Source organism: Alligator mississippiensis, chromosome 8, assembly GCF_030867095.1.
Source record: "Alligator mississippiensis isolate rAllMis1 chromosome 8, rAllMis1, whole genome shotgun sequence".
NCBI lineage: Eukaryota > Metazoa > Chordata > Crocodylia > Alligatoridae > Alligator > Alligator mississippiensis.
Genome location: NC_081831.1, coordinates 35,202,304 through 35,222,798, shown reverse-complemented (window position 1 = coordinate 35,222,798; position 20,495 = coordinate 35,202,304). Strand labels below are relative to the sequence as shown.

Sequence of the window (20,495 nt, the reverse complement as noted above, 5' to 3'; positions counted from 1 at the left end):
ACTCAATCACCTTTTGTTAATGCTGCTGATTAGATAGGCAATGGTGTGGGATTTTCCCTACAAATCAGCCCAGTATGTCAGGCAAGGGACACACAACAAAGGTGAAAAGGAAGACTGTATCCTCAATCTATGAACTAACTTTCCTATCTCTGGTTTTCTTAATGCTTCTAAGCCTTTGTCCATTGGATAGAAAGGTCATTCCATCCAATGGATTAATGCCTGGCATCAGACCACCTGATATTTTCTACCTTGGCTTTGTGTTCTCTTCCTGCTTGGGGGTCATTGATTTGGTGATGTTGAAATTCAATTGCAATTGAGAATTAAAGCCAATTAAAAAATAGGTCCACAGATATGACCACTGAAATCAAGATTAAAAATCTTGCTGACTTCGCTACAACCATAGCTGGTCTCTTCCTGCCTTGTCAGTTAGTGCCATCTAGGTTATCAAATGACTAAAAAGACTAAAATGTAACCTTATTGGGCCACCCTTTTCATTGACCAGACTTTAACCACTTCATTCAGATCACTATGGTTTGACTCAAATCCAAAGTGGTCTGTTTTGTGGAGATGCAGGATGGAAGAGAACTTTTAAGACATTTACTTGTTGATGTCAAAACCTTGCCAGAAGATTTTGTGAGATTTTAAGCATGGTCATTGTTAGGGTGTTAGCATTTGAATCTTGGGGTGCATTGGATTTGCAGCTGAATAAAAGGCTAGAACTTGTGGCCTAGCAAAGCTGCTAAGCACAAGGTAGAATGCTATGTTAAAAGTAACATTGCAAAATGCTTAGGCAAGCATTTTTCCTAACAATAGAGTATTTTTGTAAGATATATAGCTCATTGTGTAACAGAAACAAGATGCAAACCACCGGCTATCATTAGGATATAAAGCAGAAGCAAGATCTTGGAGATGGTGAGGAAATCAGCAAGGAACTGCAAGTGACTGAGAGAAGCAGGGGTCTTAGGTATGTGCTCATAGCAAAAAGACATGTAAATAAGTGAAATGCATAGGTAATTCCATGTTAGTGAAATAAACAGTAAACAGAGGTGGAGCTTAAAATGGGAAGGAATAAGGGTGGAACAAAGGAAGGACAAAGGTGGGGTAAATGTTAATAAGCATAAACCAAGATGTATAAATATGGAAAAAATGAATGTTCGCTGCAGCTCCCCAGTTTGTTGGAGCATTGCTCGAAGCTGTCTCCACTTAGAATAAAGCTGTTGAAGAGGAATGCGTGCATCGATCCATTGTCTCCCCAGTTGTTATGTGTCGCATGGAGTCGGGGTCTAACAGTCAAATCCAAATGCAAACCTTACCCTTAACTCATATCTAAAATGCCTAAACCCTACTCAGGTCCAGATGTGAAGAAAGATGCCTCAGACCATCACTAGTTACACCATTATTTATATGCTTCTCTTCTAATGTTAGCATAATGAGTTTCAAAGGCTGAAGTGCAGCATTGAATACTTGGGCTAGGATTTCCAGAGCTACTAAGGGGGAAGTAGGGATTTTAGTGGGGTTGAGTCCTGACCTTGTGGCTGACTGTTGGAAGCATAGCTCTTCACACGTGCAGAGTGGGTGCAGGCCGCAAGGCCCACAGTGCACAGTCTCACAGTATCACCATGAATAAAAGCCCATGGTCATTCCTTACACCATGACAGCTATTGAGATCAATATAGGGAATAGGTCCCTGGAGCTTCCAACACCCAGGTGCTCAGACCATAGTTGCCCAAACAGACAAGGAGGTATCCTGAAAAGAGGGTTTATATAGGAATCAAGTTGGCATCTTATGGAGAAAGTGCAAAGAAAAGATATATGTATCACTAACACGGTCCCAATTCTGCCATTTCCACAAGGAAGGAGGAACCACAGTTTACCTGTCCTTGTCTCATAATCTTAGCTACTGTTAAATCAATCACGTTTTCAGATGCCCCCCAGTGACATATCTGAAATGCTGTTAACTTTAGCAAACAGTTCTGAAGGACCCAGCACCCTCACTCAGTTGTATGGGTTCACAGGGAGAGAAAGCAGCCAAAAGGGTGGGGAGAAATGGCTACTAGATTTTTAATAGGCAGCCCCAAAGTGCAAGCCTATTCTATACATTTCTGCCTCACTGATTTAGGGTTACCCAGGGTTCTATATTCTTCAATCTGGAAGCTCCTGTGAGAAAGAATCAGGAAAAAGATGCCATGTACTCCTTGCAACAGCCAGAAGATAGGTTGGTTAAATGCCACCCTGTTAAGCATGGCAGCAAACTTCTCCCCACCCTAAGTAAGTGGGGAACAAGGAAGGAATTGTCCTGCTCTGAAACACTGTCCCTTCCATAGGAGTAAGTACACAGCAGACCTGTCTCTAACACAGGGAAGAGATCAGTAGAATAACAGGGCGCAACTATAAGAATGAGTTTTCAAAGCAGAAAGAATCACATTTTAAATTACTGTGGCTTCCATTTGGGGTCCAACGATCATTTTAAGTTTTCAGGACCGGATTTTTGGCAGCAGTCATGTTTCCAGTTCATTCCATAACACAGTGGGGTTTATTTAAAGGTGAAACTTGTTTTCAGTAACTCCTTCTCCAAAGCTCCAGGTGCACATTCTTGCCTAATTTTGAATGATCCTCATGCCACCCACAGAGCCAAGTGTGAAAGAGTAACATAGGGATGCACTGCAGAGGAGTTATGGCCACAGACAAAACTCAGGAGCTGCATAAATCCAGCTATTCTTCTGCTTTATTAAGATATCCATCGAAAGGATTTTGAAAGCTGAAAGAGGAGCTGTAGCAGTGCCACAGAATCATATGGTTATGAGGTATCATCTAGTCTACCTTCTGCACAAATGAAGAATGTGCTTCTCCCAGACTGTCACAGATAGATGCCTATCCAGCTTTTTCTTGAAAACCACCACATGGAGGAAATTCCTCATAGTCCTTAAATGGGAAGTGTTTATTAAACAAAGCAGTTAGAGCTACAGGTACAAATGAGCAGGCACCCATGGTTACTGAGGTCCAGCTTCAGCTCCCTTGTTTACCAGACTTCCATCTTCATCTGGATACAGAGGCATGATTAGCTCACAAAAACACAGCAAACACATCTAGAATAGTCCTCTCTGTCATTCAGCTCCAGTACCAGATTTCAGCTGAGACATCTTGTTTCAGGACTATTCTGGAGCTGCAGCCAAGGTGGACTTCATGGAGTTCATGTAAACCCATAGTTGAAAGGGAAGGAAGGCTGGTGGATGGGATCAGAACAGTATACAGGAACAGAGCAGGAAATGTTGTTGGACTCACCGTAGATAGTGTTATCTATGGCTGACACATCACTTTGGAGGGTAAAAGGTCCTGAAACAGGCACATTCTGCAAGTGGCTTAGGTTTAATACGGGCTGCTTTCTGCCTGGGGTGTGCTGCAGTAATGGTTTTAGCTGAACTCATTTCAGGGTAGTATGAAAAAAATAATCCACCATTCCTAGAAATCTCAGCATATCCCCTAAAAAGAGTTGTGGCCCTTGTTGCCAAGCAAGGTCCATTCTGATCAACATGATATTTTGTAAGGAAAGGATTGTGAGTCCATGAGCCAAAGAGAAAAAGCAGAGAACACTGTCTCTTCCTCCACTCTCCAAGCACAAAATGAACATTTATTTGGGAAAATAATTTGCCTTCTGAAAAAAAGCCATGTGTTTGCAATAACTGCATTATGTAGGCTGTGGGCTGTGCCAGTTTGCTCCTGAAAACCTGGACTTCTGACTGAACAAATTTATTTGCTTACACTTTGGTATTCAAGCCAGTCTGTTTTTGTTTGGAATGAATTGCATGTCTGTTATGCTACTATTTTACTAGACCTGCTACCTACTAAATGGCTCTGGTAGTCCCCTAGTTTATTATGGGTGGATGTTTATACACAGGCCAATTTGAAAGCCTATTCCTTTGTTCTCCGATGACACAAAACAATGTATATTTAAAAAGGTAGCTGAAGAAGGGAAGATCAAAAGAAACATGAATATAAAAACTCTGGGGGTAAGAACTGGACCCACCTCATTTCCCTTCCCCTCTGTTCCAAGCCTTCTCTGAGCTCCTCTGTGTCTGGCTGTGGTCCTACTGGCCATATCTACATGAGACACTGACTGCACAGTAGCCCAAGCGTGGCAACAACAGTGATATGATGCTATTGCACAGTACTCTTGGGCTACTGAGCAGTAGTGTCACAAAAAAGGTGTTCATCGGTGCTACTGTGCAGTAACTCAGGTTACTCTGCAGTTATTTAGTACTTGTTTATACAAGTACTAAATGAGTGCACAGTAACAATTGCACAGTCAGCATCTCATGTAGACCTGGCCATTGTGTTTCTAATTGCTCCTGTTTGTCGCAGAGCACTAAAGTGCCCTGCTCCTTTACAGAGCTGAAACTGCTAGGGAAAGAGCCCTAGCAGTGAGTTGGAAGCCCCAGCTGCTGGTTACTAGGGCAGCCAGAACGAGCTAGTGGCCCACACCTGCCAGCACTCAGCTGACCGGAAGGGGCAGGGCCTGGCTCATATATAAACCCCAGGGTTGAGGCCAGGCAGGCAGTTCCCTGCCAGAAGCCAAGGGGAAAGGAGCTCTCCCTGAGCAAGCAAATGGGAGCAGCCTGACTGCACAAGCAGCTCCTGATACTGTTGTGGGACGGAGTATTCCCCGGCAGGGTTTGAATGATGTTATAGCTGGGCGGCTTGAGTTTATTTTACAGCCCAGGGGCTTGTGTTTGATTTATTGTTGTATAACACCAGTGGCTGGGGTGAGGCTATTAGGGGATGGAGGAGGCCTCATAGGGGACCCACAGCAGTGTGGGGACCCCAGCACGAGAGGGGGTGCAGCATTTGGGGCACACCAACCCCAGCACCAGAGGGGGTGCAGTGCAAGACCAGGCTGCAGAGAGCCCAGGGAGGACCAGGGGGACAAATTATAACAAGGCCCAGACTGAGCAACGTCAGTTCCATCTGCGAGGCTTGCATCGTGGTAAAGGGGTGGTTGGAGTCACGCATAGCCCATAAGCCTAGGGTGCCCCGAAACACCCATTGCGGCATCCATCTTGGAACAGGACCCACTGGGGGTCCGGGAACCCATGGGGTCCTGAGAACCAATCTCGACCATGTCCAAGAGGACTTAGAAGCAGCCTCCCTATCATTTATACCATCAAAGACAGGGCGGGCGAGAATCAAGGGTGCCAATTGGGCTGACTTGGCATGGTAGGGGCCCTGGGAGATCATGGCCCTCCTTAAGGACCCTGTCCTGTGACACTGTTCCTTGTGCCATCTGCATTTCCGTCCTCTTCTTCCTCACTGTACACTATCAGAGTCTCAGTCGTCCCAGGGAGGAGGTGGGGTCTGGCCTGGAGCTCTGTTTGGACACTGACAGGTGTCAGGGGCAGCTGTAGAACCCCTGTTGCCTACATTCATCTTCTGTGAAACCTGGTGCAGAGTCTTTGCCTTTGCCCAACACTGTTTTTGTCCCTTTGATAACCTTTGGCTTACATCACTGCTGCAATGTCCACATCCTGCAGTTGCCCCAGCTGAGCTCAGCTAACCTCTCCCCATTCACTAAAGCAATTCAGGATTTCTTCCCTTGTAGACAGGGGCAAGAAGTCTGTCTCTACATGAAGCCATGACTGTCTGCTGAAATGAGTGAGCTGCTGGAGGAAAAATTACCAAAAATGCTGGGAATTTTAAGTGGAGTTGGGCTTTCTGGCACTGTGACTCTGAATATTGCCATTCAAAACTGTGACTAGATCAGTCATTGTCATGGTAACAGAGGCATTTTGGGATGTTCTAATAGTCCTCCAGTGGCACAGTGCAGATAAGGAGTTTCCATATTGGTACTGTTCTAGCAACTGTAGGTCCGCATCAGGTGAAGATGTGTCCTGTGAGGCAGCAGTTTCATTCAGGTTTGGTTAAATTCACTTTGTATCATATTTGTGTGTGTGGATGCATCCAAAGTTATGGCAGTAAAAGGCAATTTCTATCAAACAAGTCTTGTTGTAAAGACTGGCCCTGGCATGGTTATTGTTTTAGTGGTGGATTCAGGTTAATGGGGAGAGACTGAAACTGCAGGTACCTTTGGGGATTCTGAGTTACCTGATACCATGAAGATGCAATCTGGTATTTGCTATCAAAGCAGGCACAAAACACAGCTTGTCCTGTTTCCCGCTGGAAATGCCCCTATGATCTCAGATGTCAGACACAGTGCCAATACACCATCAGGTGTGCCTCTAGGGATTACATCCCTGTGTCTGAACAAGCCAGTAGTGACACTACAAAGACACTTATCTCATAGAAGAAAGCAAACTAGTGGTGGAAAAAATCAACTGGACCCTGCTGTATCCATCTCCTGGGGATCAGTGAGACGTTGCTCCCTTTGGAGCCCCTGGCAGACATTACAATTAACACACAATTAGTCTGTTAATCATATTTAAAAAAGGTAACTCAATCATACATTCAGGGAATTAATGGCACCAAAAAATAGAAACCAGCCACACAAATATTAAACAAAAATGTGTAATATTTGTGTGGCTGGTTCCCATCATGCCTTAAATTAAATGTGTGGCAGGGTTAGGATTGCACTAGTCTCCAGCCAGCCCTAGAGCAGATCCTACCGGCTGATAAGCATTTGATTGTCGGCTGGCTCTAGGATCACACCAGGGCTTGAAGTAGCCCCAGTGTTGTCCTCATCCAGCTGACAATCAGCTGATTATCAGGCAGCTATGCCCAGAGATCATACTGGGCAAGGCTGAAAATTACAGGCCAAAATAATACCATTTCCATTCTTGGTGTCTGCTCTTGGTACCTGCACAGGCATCCACACCACTACTGAGCATGCCCAGTAGGCTATGCTCTTGCAAGGCAGGTATGTGGCTCTGTATGTGTGTAAATCCTGCAACTGTTACCAGGCAAAAACCTATGACCATTGTGAGGGAGCCCATCAGTTTAGTCATTGGGATTCCCACAAGGGAAGTGGGAGGTCTCCCTCATCCAGAGGAGGTTCGAACATGCATCTGCATCCTGACTTTCCCCATACACTGCCCAAATCACAGGCCAGAGTTATTTCGCAGTGGACCGCTGGGACTATAGTCCCTTCTCCAGCATTGCTTATGAAGCTGGCCCCCTGGGCAGCCAAGAAAGACAGAAAGTTGGGCCAGGAGGAAGACCGTGAGCTCAAGGGTGTGGGGCTCAGTAAGACGGCTACCCCCATATAAAGGAGGGCCCCTGTGTTTTACCTGGGACCCTTGCTGCCTATAGGGCACAGACTTCCTAATCTTTTCTGTCCAGTGGAAAAAAAGGCGATCAGGATTATATAAAGCCTAACCTGTAGCCAGATGGTTAGAGTGTTGTCCTAGCAAACTGAAAGATGCAGGTTCCATCACCCTCAGGGTGAGGGGGGCCCAGAACCTAGGTCTGCTCTTTTCCTGGACAAGTTCCTCAATCGTGAGGCTCTTGGGCTAAAAGGTGAGAGGGCATCCCTCTTCCTTTCCTGGTGTCTAACATCCAGTAGTCATGTGGAACAGATTCACAAATTTCTGGTAAGCACCAAAGTTAGCAGTCATGTGGCTAGGTAACTGCCATTAGGCATGAGAAATGAGAGATTCTGCCTCACTGGTCCAGCCTTTCCTCCCAGTTTTATGACCCTTTGCACCAAATTTTCAAAAATATGGGCCCAGAGTTTGAGCCTAGCTCTGGCTTGGGGGCACACCAGATTCTCTTCAAAATTTTATTTTAATTATTTGTGCCCAATGGAACTGGTTGGGAATTTTTTTGGCAAAAGCCCTTTTTTGTTAGAAAAATGCCAGGTCATTGAAACCATCACATTTTGTGTGAATAACCTGGGTTTCAAGTACTTATTATCATGGATGTTTCTCAGCCCCAGTGTGGTGGTGGTGGTGGATATTCACATGGGTTTGGGAAGACTCCCAGACCAGGGATTTGCATTTGTTTCTCATGAAACAAAAGTCAAGAACCACTTTTTAAAACAGAAATGGAGTTTTTGATTCCAGCTTGCCTTACTTCTAAGCCCTCCCAAAAAACCCAGCCAAAGTACTTACCTTTCACCTTCAAGATACACACATCACAAGCAAGACCTTCATGCCCCAGAAACATATTTGTTCACTAGGCCCTGTTTTGTCTACACCTTGTCTAAGTGCAAATCAGGTACCTATATATAAATTATGTTCTTGGTTACACTGGTGTAAGTCAAGAATTTAATGACATCTCTCCATATTTTTCAGAAGTGTGCTTGAGAATCACATTGACATCTTATCTTTCAACATTAGAATTAGTTTACATGAATTTCTGCAACATGTGGATTAAGTTTCAGTCTGGCTGGTTAAATGAATAAGCAAAGTTGATGAACGCCCACAGGGCTTCACCAGAGAAAGGAACTGATTTGCAGGACAAATCACAAAGGACTCTGGCAGATAGGATGACTTCTTACAATCAGAAAAGCTTGTCTTTTTTAAAATTTTCTCTTTCATATAAAACTGATGTGCATCTGGACATGCCTATGCACAACAATAGCACCTGCCAGTTCGGATTATAACCACAAAGACACACTAACCTGTAACAAAAAATGCAAAATACAGTTATCAATGAGGGAAAAACCCCAGTGTAATAAAGACTAACAGCCAGAAGATGAAGTGATAAAAATGTCAGACTAGAAGTCAGGTACAAAGGTGTAATTATGATGATATTTAATTAGCAGAACAACTTCCCTAGGGTTGTGGTGGATTTTCCAACACTTGCAGTCATTAAATCAGTATAGGATGGCTTTCTTTAAAAGAAGCTTTAACTTAAACAGAAGATACGAAAGAAACTGTCAGGTAAGTTTTAATGGTCTGTGTTATGCAAAAAATGAGACAAAACAACTGGTGTAAGAAGTGGTGTGGCCTAGAGCAGAGGTTCTCAACCACCAGCCCACAGCCCAGTACCAGGCTACAAAGAGTTGACTGCCAGGTTACGGCATGAGCCCCCCGCTCGGACCCCTGTCTGTCCACCCGGGTGAGCAGCTTCCGCCGAGGGCAGTCATATGGGGTTAAAGGTGGGCAGTGGGGCAGCCCTGGGAGGGTGGCAGCTGGCTCCATGTGCCCTGTCCCACTCCCACCGCCATGGCTGCACTCGGTGAGGCACTGCCTCCCCAGCAGGTACTGGGACCTGCACCAGACCAGGCAGAACCCCCCAGCCTTGCCCATGGCTGGGAGCGGGGAGATGCAGGTGGTGAAATGCCTGGGACAGAGGGCGGGGAGGGGCTCTACTGCTTTTTCCTAGGGAAGGCAGCAGAGGTCCTTCTTCCCAGTCAGCCCCAGCTGGATCCCCCCAGGTCACCACCTGTGCAGCCCCCTCCCCTGCAGGGTCCCCAGTGCCTGCAGCTGCAGTGCCACAACCTGCACCTGGGTACAAATTTAATATTTACAAATTTACATATTTAAATATCTACCAATTTAAATACGTAAATTAGATTATTTCTATACCCAGTCTGCCAAAATTATTTGAGTGAGTTTGCCGGTCTGCAGTATAAAAAAGGTTGAGAACCAGCGGTCTAGAAGATGGAATGCTGGAATGGGACTTGGAGCATCAGGGCTCTGGCCTGGCTGGCCTGCTGGGTGACCTTTAGCAAGCCACTTCTCCTTTCTGAGACTCGGTTTCCCATCTGTAAAATGAGAATAATGATGCTGCTTCTTTTGTGAAATGCTCTGAGGTCTGTTGGTGAAAAAGTGCTATGTGAGAACAAGGTATCAATATTATAGCTGTCCCAACTGTCCATAAAATCCATGTATCGATGACATTGGAAAAATAATGCTTAGCACAGTGAAAGCCAATTGTCTGAAATTTGCACCCTCCTCTGCAGTTACATGTATACAAAACAGATGTGTTTAGCTGAAACAGATTTAATAAACCTTCTGTTCTCCACAACCCTCATAAATTCAGGATTTTCCCATAAGTACCATCAGGAATAAAAATCTAAAGATTTTGACAATTATGCTTAGATTTTAGAGAAGATTTTTAATAGATACAATCATAGATGTTATTCCCATTTAAGTACTTTCTACTAGTGCCCATGTTGATAACAAGGCTGCCCTCTTGTGGCTATTGTGAGAACTGCTCCCATAGGCAAATGAAGAAATTGTTATATCCTCAGCTCATGCTAGTCATCACTTTATATAAAAACAATAAATGATACACAATTAGAAGGAAAACCCACCCATGTATATCTATGTGGATGCAGGCAACAACTCACATGAGGGTCAGATGGTGCCTCTTAATGTGACACTAATCCAGCTGTGATGTAAGTCAGTCTCCTAAATTTGTGGGCCAAGTTGATGTTCATGGAAAAAGGTCCATGGGTGCCAACCAGAGTCAAACACCACTCAGAGCAGGGCTGTGTGAGCCTCCCACTCACAGCAGTGGCCAGCAGTACATTCTGCTCTTCCAGAGCTGGGCTCCCCCGCACTGCTCTGCTGATGCCCCTCCAGCTTGTCCTGCAGAATCCCCAGGGATTCCAGTCCTGAGTGCCCACTCACACAGCTCTGCCAATGCACGACTACTGTGACTAGTTAAATGCTGTATCCTTCAAACATGGCTATAACTCACATCCACTGTATCCTTCAAACTGCACTATACCTTAGTCCTGACCTACAGTGCCCAGTACTGTTCCACTGCTAAGTCTCACAGGCACAGAGACTAATAAGCAGGCCAAGTTGGACCAAACTGCTACAAACTAGGTGCATCTACATGTGCACATTTACTGCACAGTAACCTAAATTACTGTGCAGTAACCAAACATTACTGAGCAGTACGGGTGCTCATCTACATGCGCATGCCTGTACTATGCAGTAAATATGGTGACTTATGCCAGCTTGGGCATGTATTTGATACCTGAATCATGCAAGCATCAAATTTATACCTGATTAGTTCCTGCGCAGTAGCGCATGTGTAGATTTGTCCCCCCACACCTTTTCCCTTCCCCCTCCTTCCTCCCCTTCTACCACACACCAGACTTATGAGCTGCACGCAGTTCTTCAAGCTTCTGGGCTGTACCCCTTGCTGCCTATGTGCTGTGCTGCAGCTACATGCATACACGGGCCATTTATCGGTCAAATTATTGGCTATATCAGGTCGATTTCTGATACAGACAATTTTCTTTATATCGGTGCTGATCCAATATTGGACCGATGTATCAGTGCCCCTCTACTTTCCACCCATAGCTCACGTTTGGTCAGTAGGAGAGTCAAGGCAGCTGAGCTGTTAATGGTGATGTAAATTGTCCAGCCCAACACTTGCTCTCATATGCTATGCTCTGCCCAATTCTTCCTTCTCCCAGGGCTAATTTCATGCCTTTATATTTTAAATAGATACTGTTTTATTTGGAACAATAAGCTGCTGCTTTTCCATCCATCACCCTCCTCCTTTGTGACTCTGCTTGGAACCCATCTCTACTTCTTGGCCCTAGAACCTAAGTTCCCCTCACACTCTAGGGCTGCCTCAGCTGAAACTCACTCAAAGCCCTGATCTGTGTGTTTTAATATGCCTATTAAACTATAATCTCCCCAGGGCGTGGGCTCTCCTACCTCATCTTGCAGTGATGATGAGTATGTAGGCAGTGCTATAAAGCAGTCTTTAGCAAAGGTTTCCTCCCTCAGGGTCTGTTTATGCATCCATGCGCATCCACTAGGATTGATCTGAGACCAACTCCTGATAAGCTCTGACTTTCAATAACAGGGGCTGGATTTAACCCAGTGACCATGGAGTGGAACCCTCCATATCTGAATCCCACCCAGCCCAGAGTGGGAGACCAGTTAATATGCTGGGTCTTTCTTTGAGGGTATAGCAATGGTGGATTTGGACTGAACTGTAGATAACACATCAGTTACTGCTACTTCCAGCTCTGTCTGTGGAGTCAGCAGTAGGAACACAAAAAAACTGCTCCTTAGCAGTTGATTCAAACTTCAATTTTCTTACAGTCTGAACCTCACTAACTACTATTTCTATTGCACAAGTGCAGTACAATGTTTTGAAGCATGTATGGTGCACAGCTGCACTGTGTTGGTTGCTGTACAAACACAGAACAACTAGACAAGACCCTGCCCGAGGAAGCAGGGGAAAGGCCACCCGAAGAAAGTGTGTAACCACTCTGTGGATTTTTATCTATGATGCTTAATAAAAAGCAGGGTCACTTCTTTAACAGCTGAATTGTCTCAAGATCTGAGAGGGGATGTTTAAAGTTTTTGTTTATTTATACTGATCATTTCCATTTCTTTTTTTTTTCAACAAGGCCCTTCTCAGCTACTTAAGACAAGGGCCAAGGTAGGGTTTCAATGGAGTGAAACTACTTAGTTGGGGGAAAATAAAACAATCTCCCTTCCCCAACCCCAGCCCTCTCTTGTCCATGTAAGTATGGCCTGGGAGTTAAGATAGGGATTTTTTACCTTCTCATGAATCATCACAAGCAATAAGAGCTTTGCAGACTGTATTAAGTCCTCAGGCTCAAAGGTATTTAGGCAAGTAACTCTTATTGCATGCACCTCTGCATCTCTATGGATTGGGATGTTATGGAAAGTGACTCCCAGAGGGAAGCAATTCTGTTGATGAGGCACAGGAAGTTCCTCTAGTTCTGTAGGTTGGGGGGGGGGGGGGGGCATAAAACACTGATGATCAGACTCTCCAAATGCAGAACTGTTGTGTAATGTGTCAGGAAAGAACCTTGTTACAAACTCAGTCCAAACACAGTGAGCTCAATATCACTTAGAGCAAATTTGCTCGGATGCTTTTTTTCTTAATGAGGTGAGCTGGGCCAGGTTCTTCACTATGGCTCATCCTCTCCCCAGCCTGATCTATTCTGAGAGACCAACAAGGGAAGGGCAGAGCAACACACCTGTTCTCAGTGAGCCAAATTCAGATCTGGCTTGAATAGACTCCAGTTCCACTGTGATCTTTGTCTGCCTGTGTGGTTGATGTCCCTGGCTACTAACTGGAGACACAATCATGCACATATGCTTGAGAACACAAGCACGTTCAATCAGAGGTGTGACTATGCTGTTGATAAATCCTCCCCCTCCTCCCCCCCCCCCAGCCTAGCTTAAATCTACCTAGTACAAGAAGCAATGCAGAGCTAACTACTGTCTATAGTTCTGTTGTGGAATGAATATGGGTGGGACTGAACGTATAGGCTAGCTGTGCGTTAGCCACGTTAAAGGATTGGGCTGCAGTGTTTTGGTCTACAGTTTAGGATTTGAGGAACTGTGCAGCTGAGAAATTCATATCTAGGCTCAGATTCAAAATCCTGCAAAGCTGAGGTTGTTCCCATTAATGTTCTGGCTCAAGCCCCTCATCCAGTGAAAGGCAGAGCAAGGGAAGATTAAAGCAACCACTACAGCCCTTGTATGAGTTCAGTAACATGGTACACTGGACGGAGCTGATTCTTGATGCACACTGCTTATTGCAGGGAGTGGCTGATGATACATCTCTGATTTAGTTACTCTGCAAGATGTATCTCTACCATGCCTTTTAATGACATTGAAGGATTTTCTGCGGACTCCTGACATTAGCCACTGAGTCCTTCCTAACACTATCCAGGGTTGTTCCCCTATTGATTAACAGAGGGATCAAAATCGGACATTTCTCTGAATTGGCACACATCACAGCTTCCAATGGAACAGACCCTGTACATGAGCTGATGCTGGTTCTGGATCTGCAAAAAAATCATAGGTTTGCCCTATCTACCAGATATTGCAAAAAATCTAAGTAAAATTGCAAAAAAAAAAAAAAAAAAAAGGTAAAATCATGGCTAATTTGTCTTACATAAAAATCAGCAAGGAAGGGGATAAGCAGAGAAAGGTTGTCAACTAGTATTTCACTTTTTCTTCTCCGCAGCCAGGTCTGTGTTGTAACTGGAAACTTCAATGAGGTTTTCATCAGGATCTCGGAAGTAGATGGATGTGATTGGTCCAATGGCACCAGTTCTAGACACTGGGCCTTCTTCAATAGTCACACCACAGGCCTGGGTGGAGAGAGAATTGTTAATGTTCGTTGTAATTTGACAAGGCTCCTGGCTGCAGATGCTTCTGAGCCCTGACACTCAGGCCCTCCTGCTCCTGAACCTGTCATACACTATGTACAGAACATGGTGCGTATTTGTCATATAAAGTGCACCAAAGCAAGACATTCCATTTGATGGGTACTCATGTTTAGCTTCATGGATATGGGTATCCTCTGTCCTATACCTGTTTTCTCCTGGCTGGGCCCCACTAACCTTAACAGAGTCACTCCTCATTCTTACACATAAAGGATGCAGTATGAAGCACCAGTTCTCCACAGATGAAAGGGTTGTTCACTAGCTCCATTCCCCTGCTAAGCCCCTTTCCTGATTTGTTTATCCCTAAGCCACTACAGCATCCCCTAAGACAGAACGCCATGTGGGGGATACACTGCCTGCCTCACCTTCAGGTGCTCCACCAGCTGGTCTGGAGGGGTCTCTGAGATCAGGCAGACATCTGTGGAACCAGGAACTGGACTACGGGCCTTGGGCTCAAACTCCTTCCCAGCCTCATGGAGGTTAAACTTTTGGTTGCCAAATTGTAGTGCTTTCCGGTCTCCCTGTTATCAATGGAAAGAAAGAATCAGTACAGCATGTTATATTTGTCTTCGCTTCTTCTGAATGCCAGGATGGATAGAAAAGCCCTGCTCATGGCTCCAGGGACAAAGCAGGATCTTCCTTGCTCAGGATCAGATGAAGTGCCCTGTGTATTTTCTGTGATGGATGCTGCCCCCTTGTGTCCTACACGTGGAACAGTCCTTTCCTTCCTTTCATGTCCAGCACATCAAAAACTGTTAGGGTTGATGGTATCACAAGAATTGAAGATTGCAACTCATCTGGCAGAACTGGCAATGAGCATGCTTCTTCCATAGATCCTATTGATTAGTTATTCTGGAGGTGCCAGTCTGCCCTGCCTTCGGCCTGATTTGAGACTAACATGACTAACAACCTCTCTAGACTGGAAGAAACTCAGTTACTCAGGGTCACACAGTCTCAGTGGTAGGATCTCCCAGGTTCCAGGGAATCCATTCCCACTTTTCCCAGTGGGCTCTTCTTCCATCCATAATACAATGCAGAACAGCAGAGTGGACTTTTTCATCACAGTCCATTCAGAAATTGGGGGGGGGGGGGGGCGGGAATAGATAATCGTGTCACTAGGACTGCTTTTGCACAACCAAAACTACTACATGCAAAGTAACTCAAATTTGTAGGTGCACAAAGGGCTTGTGTGCACAGTTATGGCTCTACCTGTGACATTTGTTGCTCATATAAACCGCATGTCTTCATTTGGATGCAAAGTGTTTGGTGGCCTCTCTGCACTGAAAGGAGAATGCCACATGCAGCGTAGATGGGTTGGGTTGTGGGATTCATTTGTTTTGAGTCTGTTTCCTTCCTCTATGTTATGTGCTGTAAAGAGACATCACTTCTCATAGCAACTTCCTAAATCTTCTACCTACCGGCACTCAGTTCTGCTATTGTAATTTTTATTTAATTGGGATCTTATGCCTACATGACTCATAGGGTCAGTGTATGTTACCCATTGCCCAAATGTACCTGCTTCACAGCTGCAACAGCCCCAATTATATGGCTTAGGAGAGAGCCCAGGAAGATGTGGGGCTAAGATTTCTAGGCATTGTTATAGCTTTACAAATGTGAGAGGAGATTTTCAAAAGCACAAATGATTGTTTAGAGTCTAATACCCATTGAAAACAAATGGGAGTCATTTACCTAACTTCTACTCATAGTTTTGGAAGCCCTCATGCCCTTTCAACTAACCAACCTACAAGCAGCCATGGGAAGGTGGGTTAGTCAACAAAGAAAATCTATTTGTGGTCGACCCTTGAAACTTTGCTGAAATATCTAAATTCCAAACATTTCAATCAAATCTGAGTCTGGGAGTCCTGAGCTTCAGCCCTGGTGTTGTCACTGATGTGATGAGTAGCCCTTGGCAAGGCATCTCTCTGCATCCCAGTTCTCCCCATCTGTATAATGATGAGGACTGTAGGAAGTGCCAGAGCTCTGGTCCAGCTAGCTCAGTGTGTGGTCTCCAACAATGGTCAGCACCTGCTGAACAAAAAGAAGGAAAAAGAAACCCTGCAGAAGGAAGGGAGGGGAGGACTGACTCTTAAAGGCAGTTTCTTCCTGATCTCCAATATATAGGTTTAGTGCTTGTTCCCTGAAATGGAAGGGTTTATGCCCCATCGATCCATAAGCTCTTTACCTCTAGAGCACTCTGACATTTTTTAAATTTGAAATGTCTGCAGGCACATTTATGGATTGATGGGGCATAAACCCTTCTCAGGACTCCCAGACTCATTGGCTGCTTGTGTTACCTTGAAGGTGACTACTTCCATGCCCAGGACTTTGGAATAAAAGGCTACGGTGTCCTCAATGCTCTTCACAGTCAGCACTAGGTGGTCCAGTCTCTGGATGAGACATGGGGGTGGACTCTTATCCTTGTCCAGCCAGGACATCACTGGAGAGTCAGCAGCCAGAGACTAAAATAAAAGGAAACATGACTTGTGGGGACAAGCTGGGTTACCTCCTGATGGGGCTGACCAGTGAGATGCAGGGGGAATTAAATGGAAGTGGGAACCAAGCTTTGGTTTTATTTGGGCCTATGGGTGAAATGAATAGAAAAAATGAGGTCTCTTCATGAAACCCATCTCAGCCCTTAGGGCCCAATCCAAAGCATGCTGAAATCCACAGGACTTTCACTGATGTCAGTACCCTCTGGGTCAGGCCCTAGAGGAAGCAGCTAATGAATGACAACTAAATGGAAGGTCAGACAGCACAGATGACATTTATGCTATCTCTTTTAATGGCAATAATGAAAATATACATGCGTGCTGAAGAAAGGAATATACATGGCTGTCTCCATCTCCTGCCACTTCCGCCCCTTCTGCTCTTAGTGTGAGTGGACTCTTGCACATGTCGTGAGTGAAAACCAATTAGGACCTTCCCAAGCCCTGGGCCTTGACTTGCCAATTTTTTGAGGAAGGAACCGCATCTTGCTTTATATATACACACAGCCTCTAACATCACAGGATCCTGATCCTAAACTGAGCCATGAGGTCTTCTGCAAATTTATAAGTTACTGCCACAGGGCCTGTCATGACTAGAAAGCTAGCTTGTAGCTTTCTTGGGAATGGGGGATGTTTAGATTCTTCTTTGAAGAGGCCAGAATATCTGTTGGTATAAAATGGTAACCTCATCCTGGTTCAGCCTTCAGACACTACTGTAAAATAAGGACCAAGGAAACCGATTCAAAACCTATGGAAACCAATGGATTGCCCCCAAATTCTGTACTGCTGTAACTATGTGAAGCCTCTAGACTTCTACTCCAGTATACCATCAGGTAATTTGAGGGGATTAATAGTGATAATACATTGCAAGGGGATGTTTAAAGCCAGACTGTTATCACTGAGGTTTTTAATTTAACTTCCATGGCTCTGTGGGCACATCTACATGAAATGTTTAACTGTGCAGTAGCTTAGTTTACTGTACAGTAAGCACGTGTCTACATGCAGTAAAACTGCGCAATAAAACACTTAATCTCAACTAAAGTCCCCTGGGCTCCAGGCTGGGAACCTCTCCTACCCCAGGGCTGGGCTACTTCTATGGCAGCCCCTGCCTCAGGCCTTTAAAAGCCTGTGTTTAAAGAGTGCTCCAAAGAAGAAAATCTTTTCCCCAACTCATGGCTTTGCTTATTTGCTCAGCCCCATGGAAACCTGCTCCCACACACTTGCCTTGCATTTGTCTAGCTGAGCTGGCCAGGTGGGGCTGAGCCACCCTCTGTATGGATATGGTGGGCCCTCTATACTAAGTGCCTCTCCCTGGGAGGGAGTGTGGGAACACTGTGCTCTTTCCCAGGGAGCTGTCAGTTCACACATTCCCTATTAAATCTGCATGCAGAAGGAGTCCAGTGCTTCAAAGAGACAGCTCCTAAAGCCCAGTCCCTCCAGCACTGGGCTCCCCATTGCACTTAGATAAACACACAGTCACAACAGATTTGTGTTACTTGACTCAGTTACAATGACATCTTTTGTTTTTTCTCCAGGGAACGGGAACTCCATTGAGTCACTCTACAGAGGAGGAATAGATTTGGCCTAATCCCCTCTCTTGCTGTTTGGTACTGGGGAGATTTAGTTTCTTTTTCTGACTAATATGACATTTAGATAATCAGTATTTGTCTAGAAAACCCAGAGACTCTATGGACCACTGAAAGACCTGGAAGTCTGGCCCATCAAGATGCTTGCAAGCAAAACCTCCGCAGTGAAAGGGGGAATTATTTTAATTCATAGCTTCATAGTTGATAGGGTCGGAAGGAACCTAAACAGATCATCAAGTCTGACCCCCTGCCTTGGGCAGGAACGGATGCTGGGGTCATATGACCTCAGTCAGGTATCTATCCAGCCTCCTCTTAAACACCCCCAAAATAGAAGTGAGCACCGCTTACCTTGGAAGTTGGTTCCAGGTCCTAGTCGCCCTAACCGTAAAGTAACACCTCCTGATGTCTAGCCTGAACCTGCTCTCTATCAACTTGTGGCTGTTATGCCTAGTTACCCCGTGTGGTGCCTGGGGGAACAGGGCATCTCCTATTCCCCCTTGGTGCATTTGTAGATGGCCAGCAGATCCTCCCTCAGCCTTCTCTTGTGGAGGCTGCATAGGTTCAGGCCCTCTAGTCTCTCCTTGTATGGCCTGACCTGCTGCCCCCTGACCACGCAAGAAGCCCTCCTCTGGACCCTCTCAATGCTAGCCACATCCCTCTTGAAGTATGGCGCCCAAAACTGGATGCAGTACTCCAGCTGCGGCCTGACCAATGCTGCATAGAGGAGAAGGATCACCTCCCTGGACCTGTTTGTGATGCATCTGTAGATGCATGACAAGGTGCGGTTACTTACTGACAGCTTCCTCACATTGGCGGAAGTTCAAAGTGCTGGATTCATGTTTACAGCTTTTTACACTCCAATACCCCATGGATAGCTGGGAAACATTCTCTTTGGGAAAAAGCCTCAACTTCTGGCACAAACCACTTCCCTGAAACACTCAACAAGTTATCCAGCAACATCACTGCATGGTACACTCGACCATCCTGAGAGTTGTAATAAAAAGGCAGGGTTTTTAAAAAAAAGACTTCCAGCCTTTTCCATCATGAAGTGATACAAAAAGGAAGGAAAAAGCTCCAATCCAGCTCCTTTCTTGAATGGCCTTTCTCCTTTAAATCAAGGTTCTGTGCCTTAATAGTGGGTGATGCAATTCCTGTAGGAGTATTATTGATTATGGCTACAGTGTGATCAAATTTATATGGGACTCACTAAACTTCTGGGCTAGAGGTACAGAAGCATTTTTCAGAGTTAAATTGTACAGGGGTTATACACTCCAGGGGCCCATCTACTCCAGCACTATCAGCAGCACACCTCTGGCAGTGACAAAGTTGAAGGAAAACTGAAATTCCAAAGTCCAGCTCAGCAAGCTCAATGAGCTCAATGTAAAACCTTTGAGCAGAGACACTGGCACATGTCCCTTTCTTATCATGGTTTGGAACTGGAATGGGATACCCCCAGGACTTTAGAGTCAGAAACACAAAGAAAATTTCATATAACATATGCAGGATGCCATTAGCCAGATATGATGCACAATTACTGTCTGCACCAGCTACAGAGAAAAAAATATATACCACTAAGAATTACCCAGGTTTTCTTAGGCTGGTGTTTGAAAATACTAGCAAACATCAGCACCCAACAAAATGCATCTTAATCTGCAGACTGCCTCATCTCTCTTGCAAAGTGCCATGCATTCCTGGACTAAATAGAAAAAAAAAAAACACACACATTATCATATTGCTTGTGTTTTGACATTTGTAAGAGCTGATTTACAGGTACACAATCATTCAGGAAGTTTCACTGTTTGCCATGTAGAAACAAAGCCTTCATTTTGTAACCTGCCATGCAGTTTCACTCTCTAGCCTAGTATCAACATTTCCAATATTTGCAGATCTGGCCTCTAGCTCTAGGGTTAATATTTAAGCGCTGTATCATTTCTATAAATGAGTAGAAGTGAAATTTGTGAAGAAAGTCTGAGTACCTGCAGGAAGCAAAGACAGACAAGCTTGAAACAGCAGCCTAAAAGAAGAAGCCGCCTCCTGCAACTAACTACTTCCTGTGACCCAGAGCTGAGCTGTGCTGGGAGCAGAGTTTGTTGGGAGGGAGGCGGGGCGCAGATGATGCTAAGAAATCAAAGCCTTGAAACTGCAAGCTGCTTTGTACAGACAGATTCTTGAGCTCTATGGAGCCCTTGAATTCATTCGACATGGAGCTGCTTTTAGGATCAAGGCCTTGCCTATCAGCTAAAGAATAAAGGATCCTTGTTCAATAAAGCATATACAGAGGTTGTTGCCTCTTATTAACACTTTTTTGGAGTAGGTGATGCAGGGCACCTCTGCTAACAGAAC

General features: G+C 45.0%; 1 protein-coding gene across 1 annotated transcript; it reads right to left on the bottom strand.

Annotated features, from left to right (window-relative positions):
* Nucleotides 1-8,680: 8,680 nt before the first annotated feature.
* GLOD5 (glyoxalase domain containing 5) lies at nucleotides 8,681-20,200 on the bottom strand. Its single transcript, XM_006261105.4, has 4 exons — nucleotides 20,129-20,200; nucleotides 16,375-16,539; nucleotides 14,446-14,601; nucleotides 8,681-14,005 (listed from the first exon to the last, which is right to left on the bottom strand). The coding sequence occupies exons 2-4, from the start codon at nucleotides 16,513-16,515 to the stop codon at nucleotides 13,859-13,861; spliced, it is 444 nt and encodes a 147-aa protein (XP_006261167.3). The 5' UTR covers nucleotides 16,516-16,539; nucleotides 20,129-20,200; the 3' UTR covers nucleotides 8,681-13,858.
* Nucleotides 20,201-20,495: the final 295 nt, after the last annotated feature.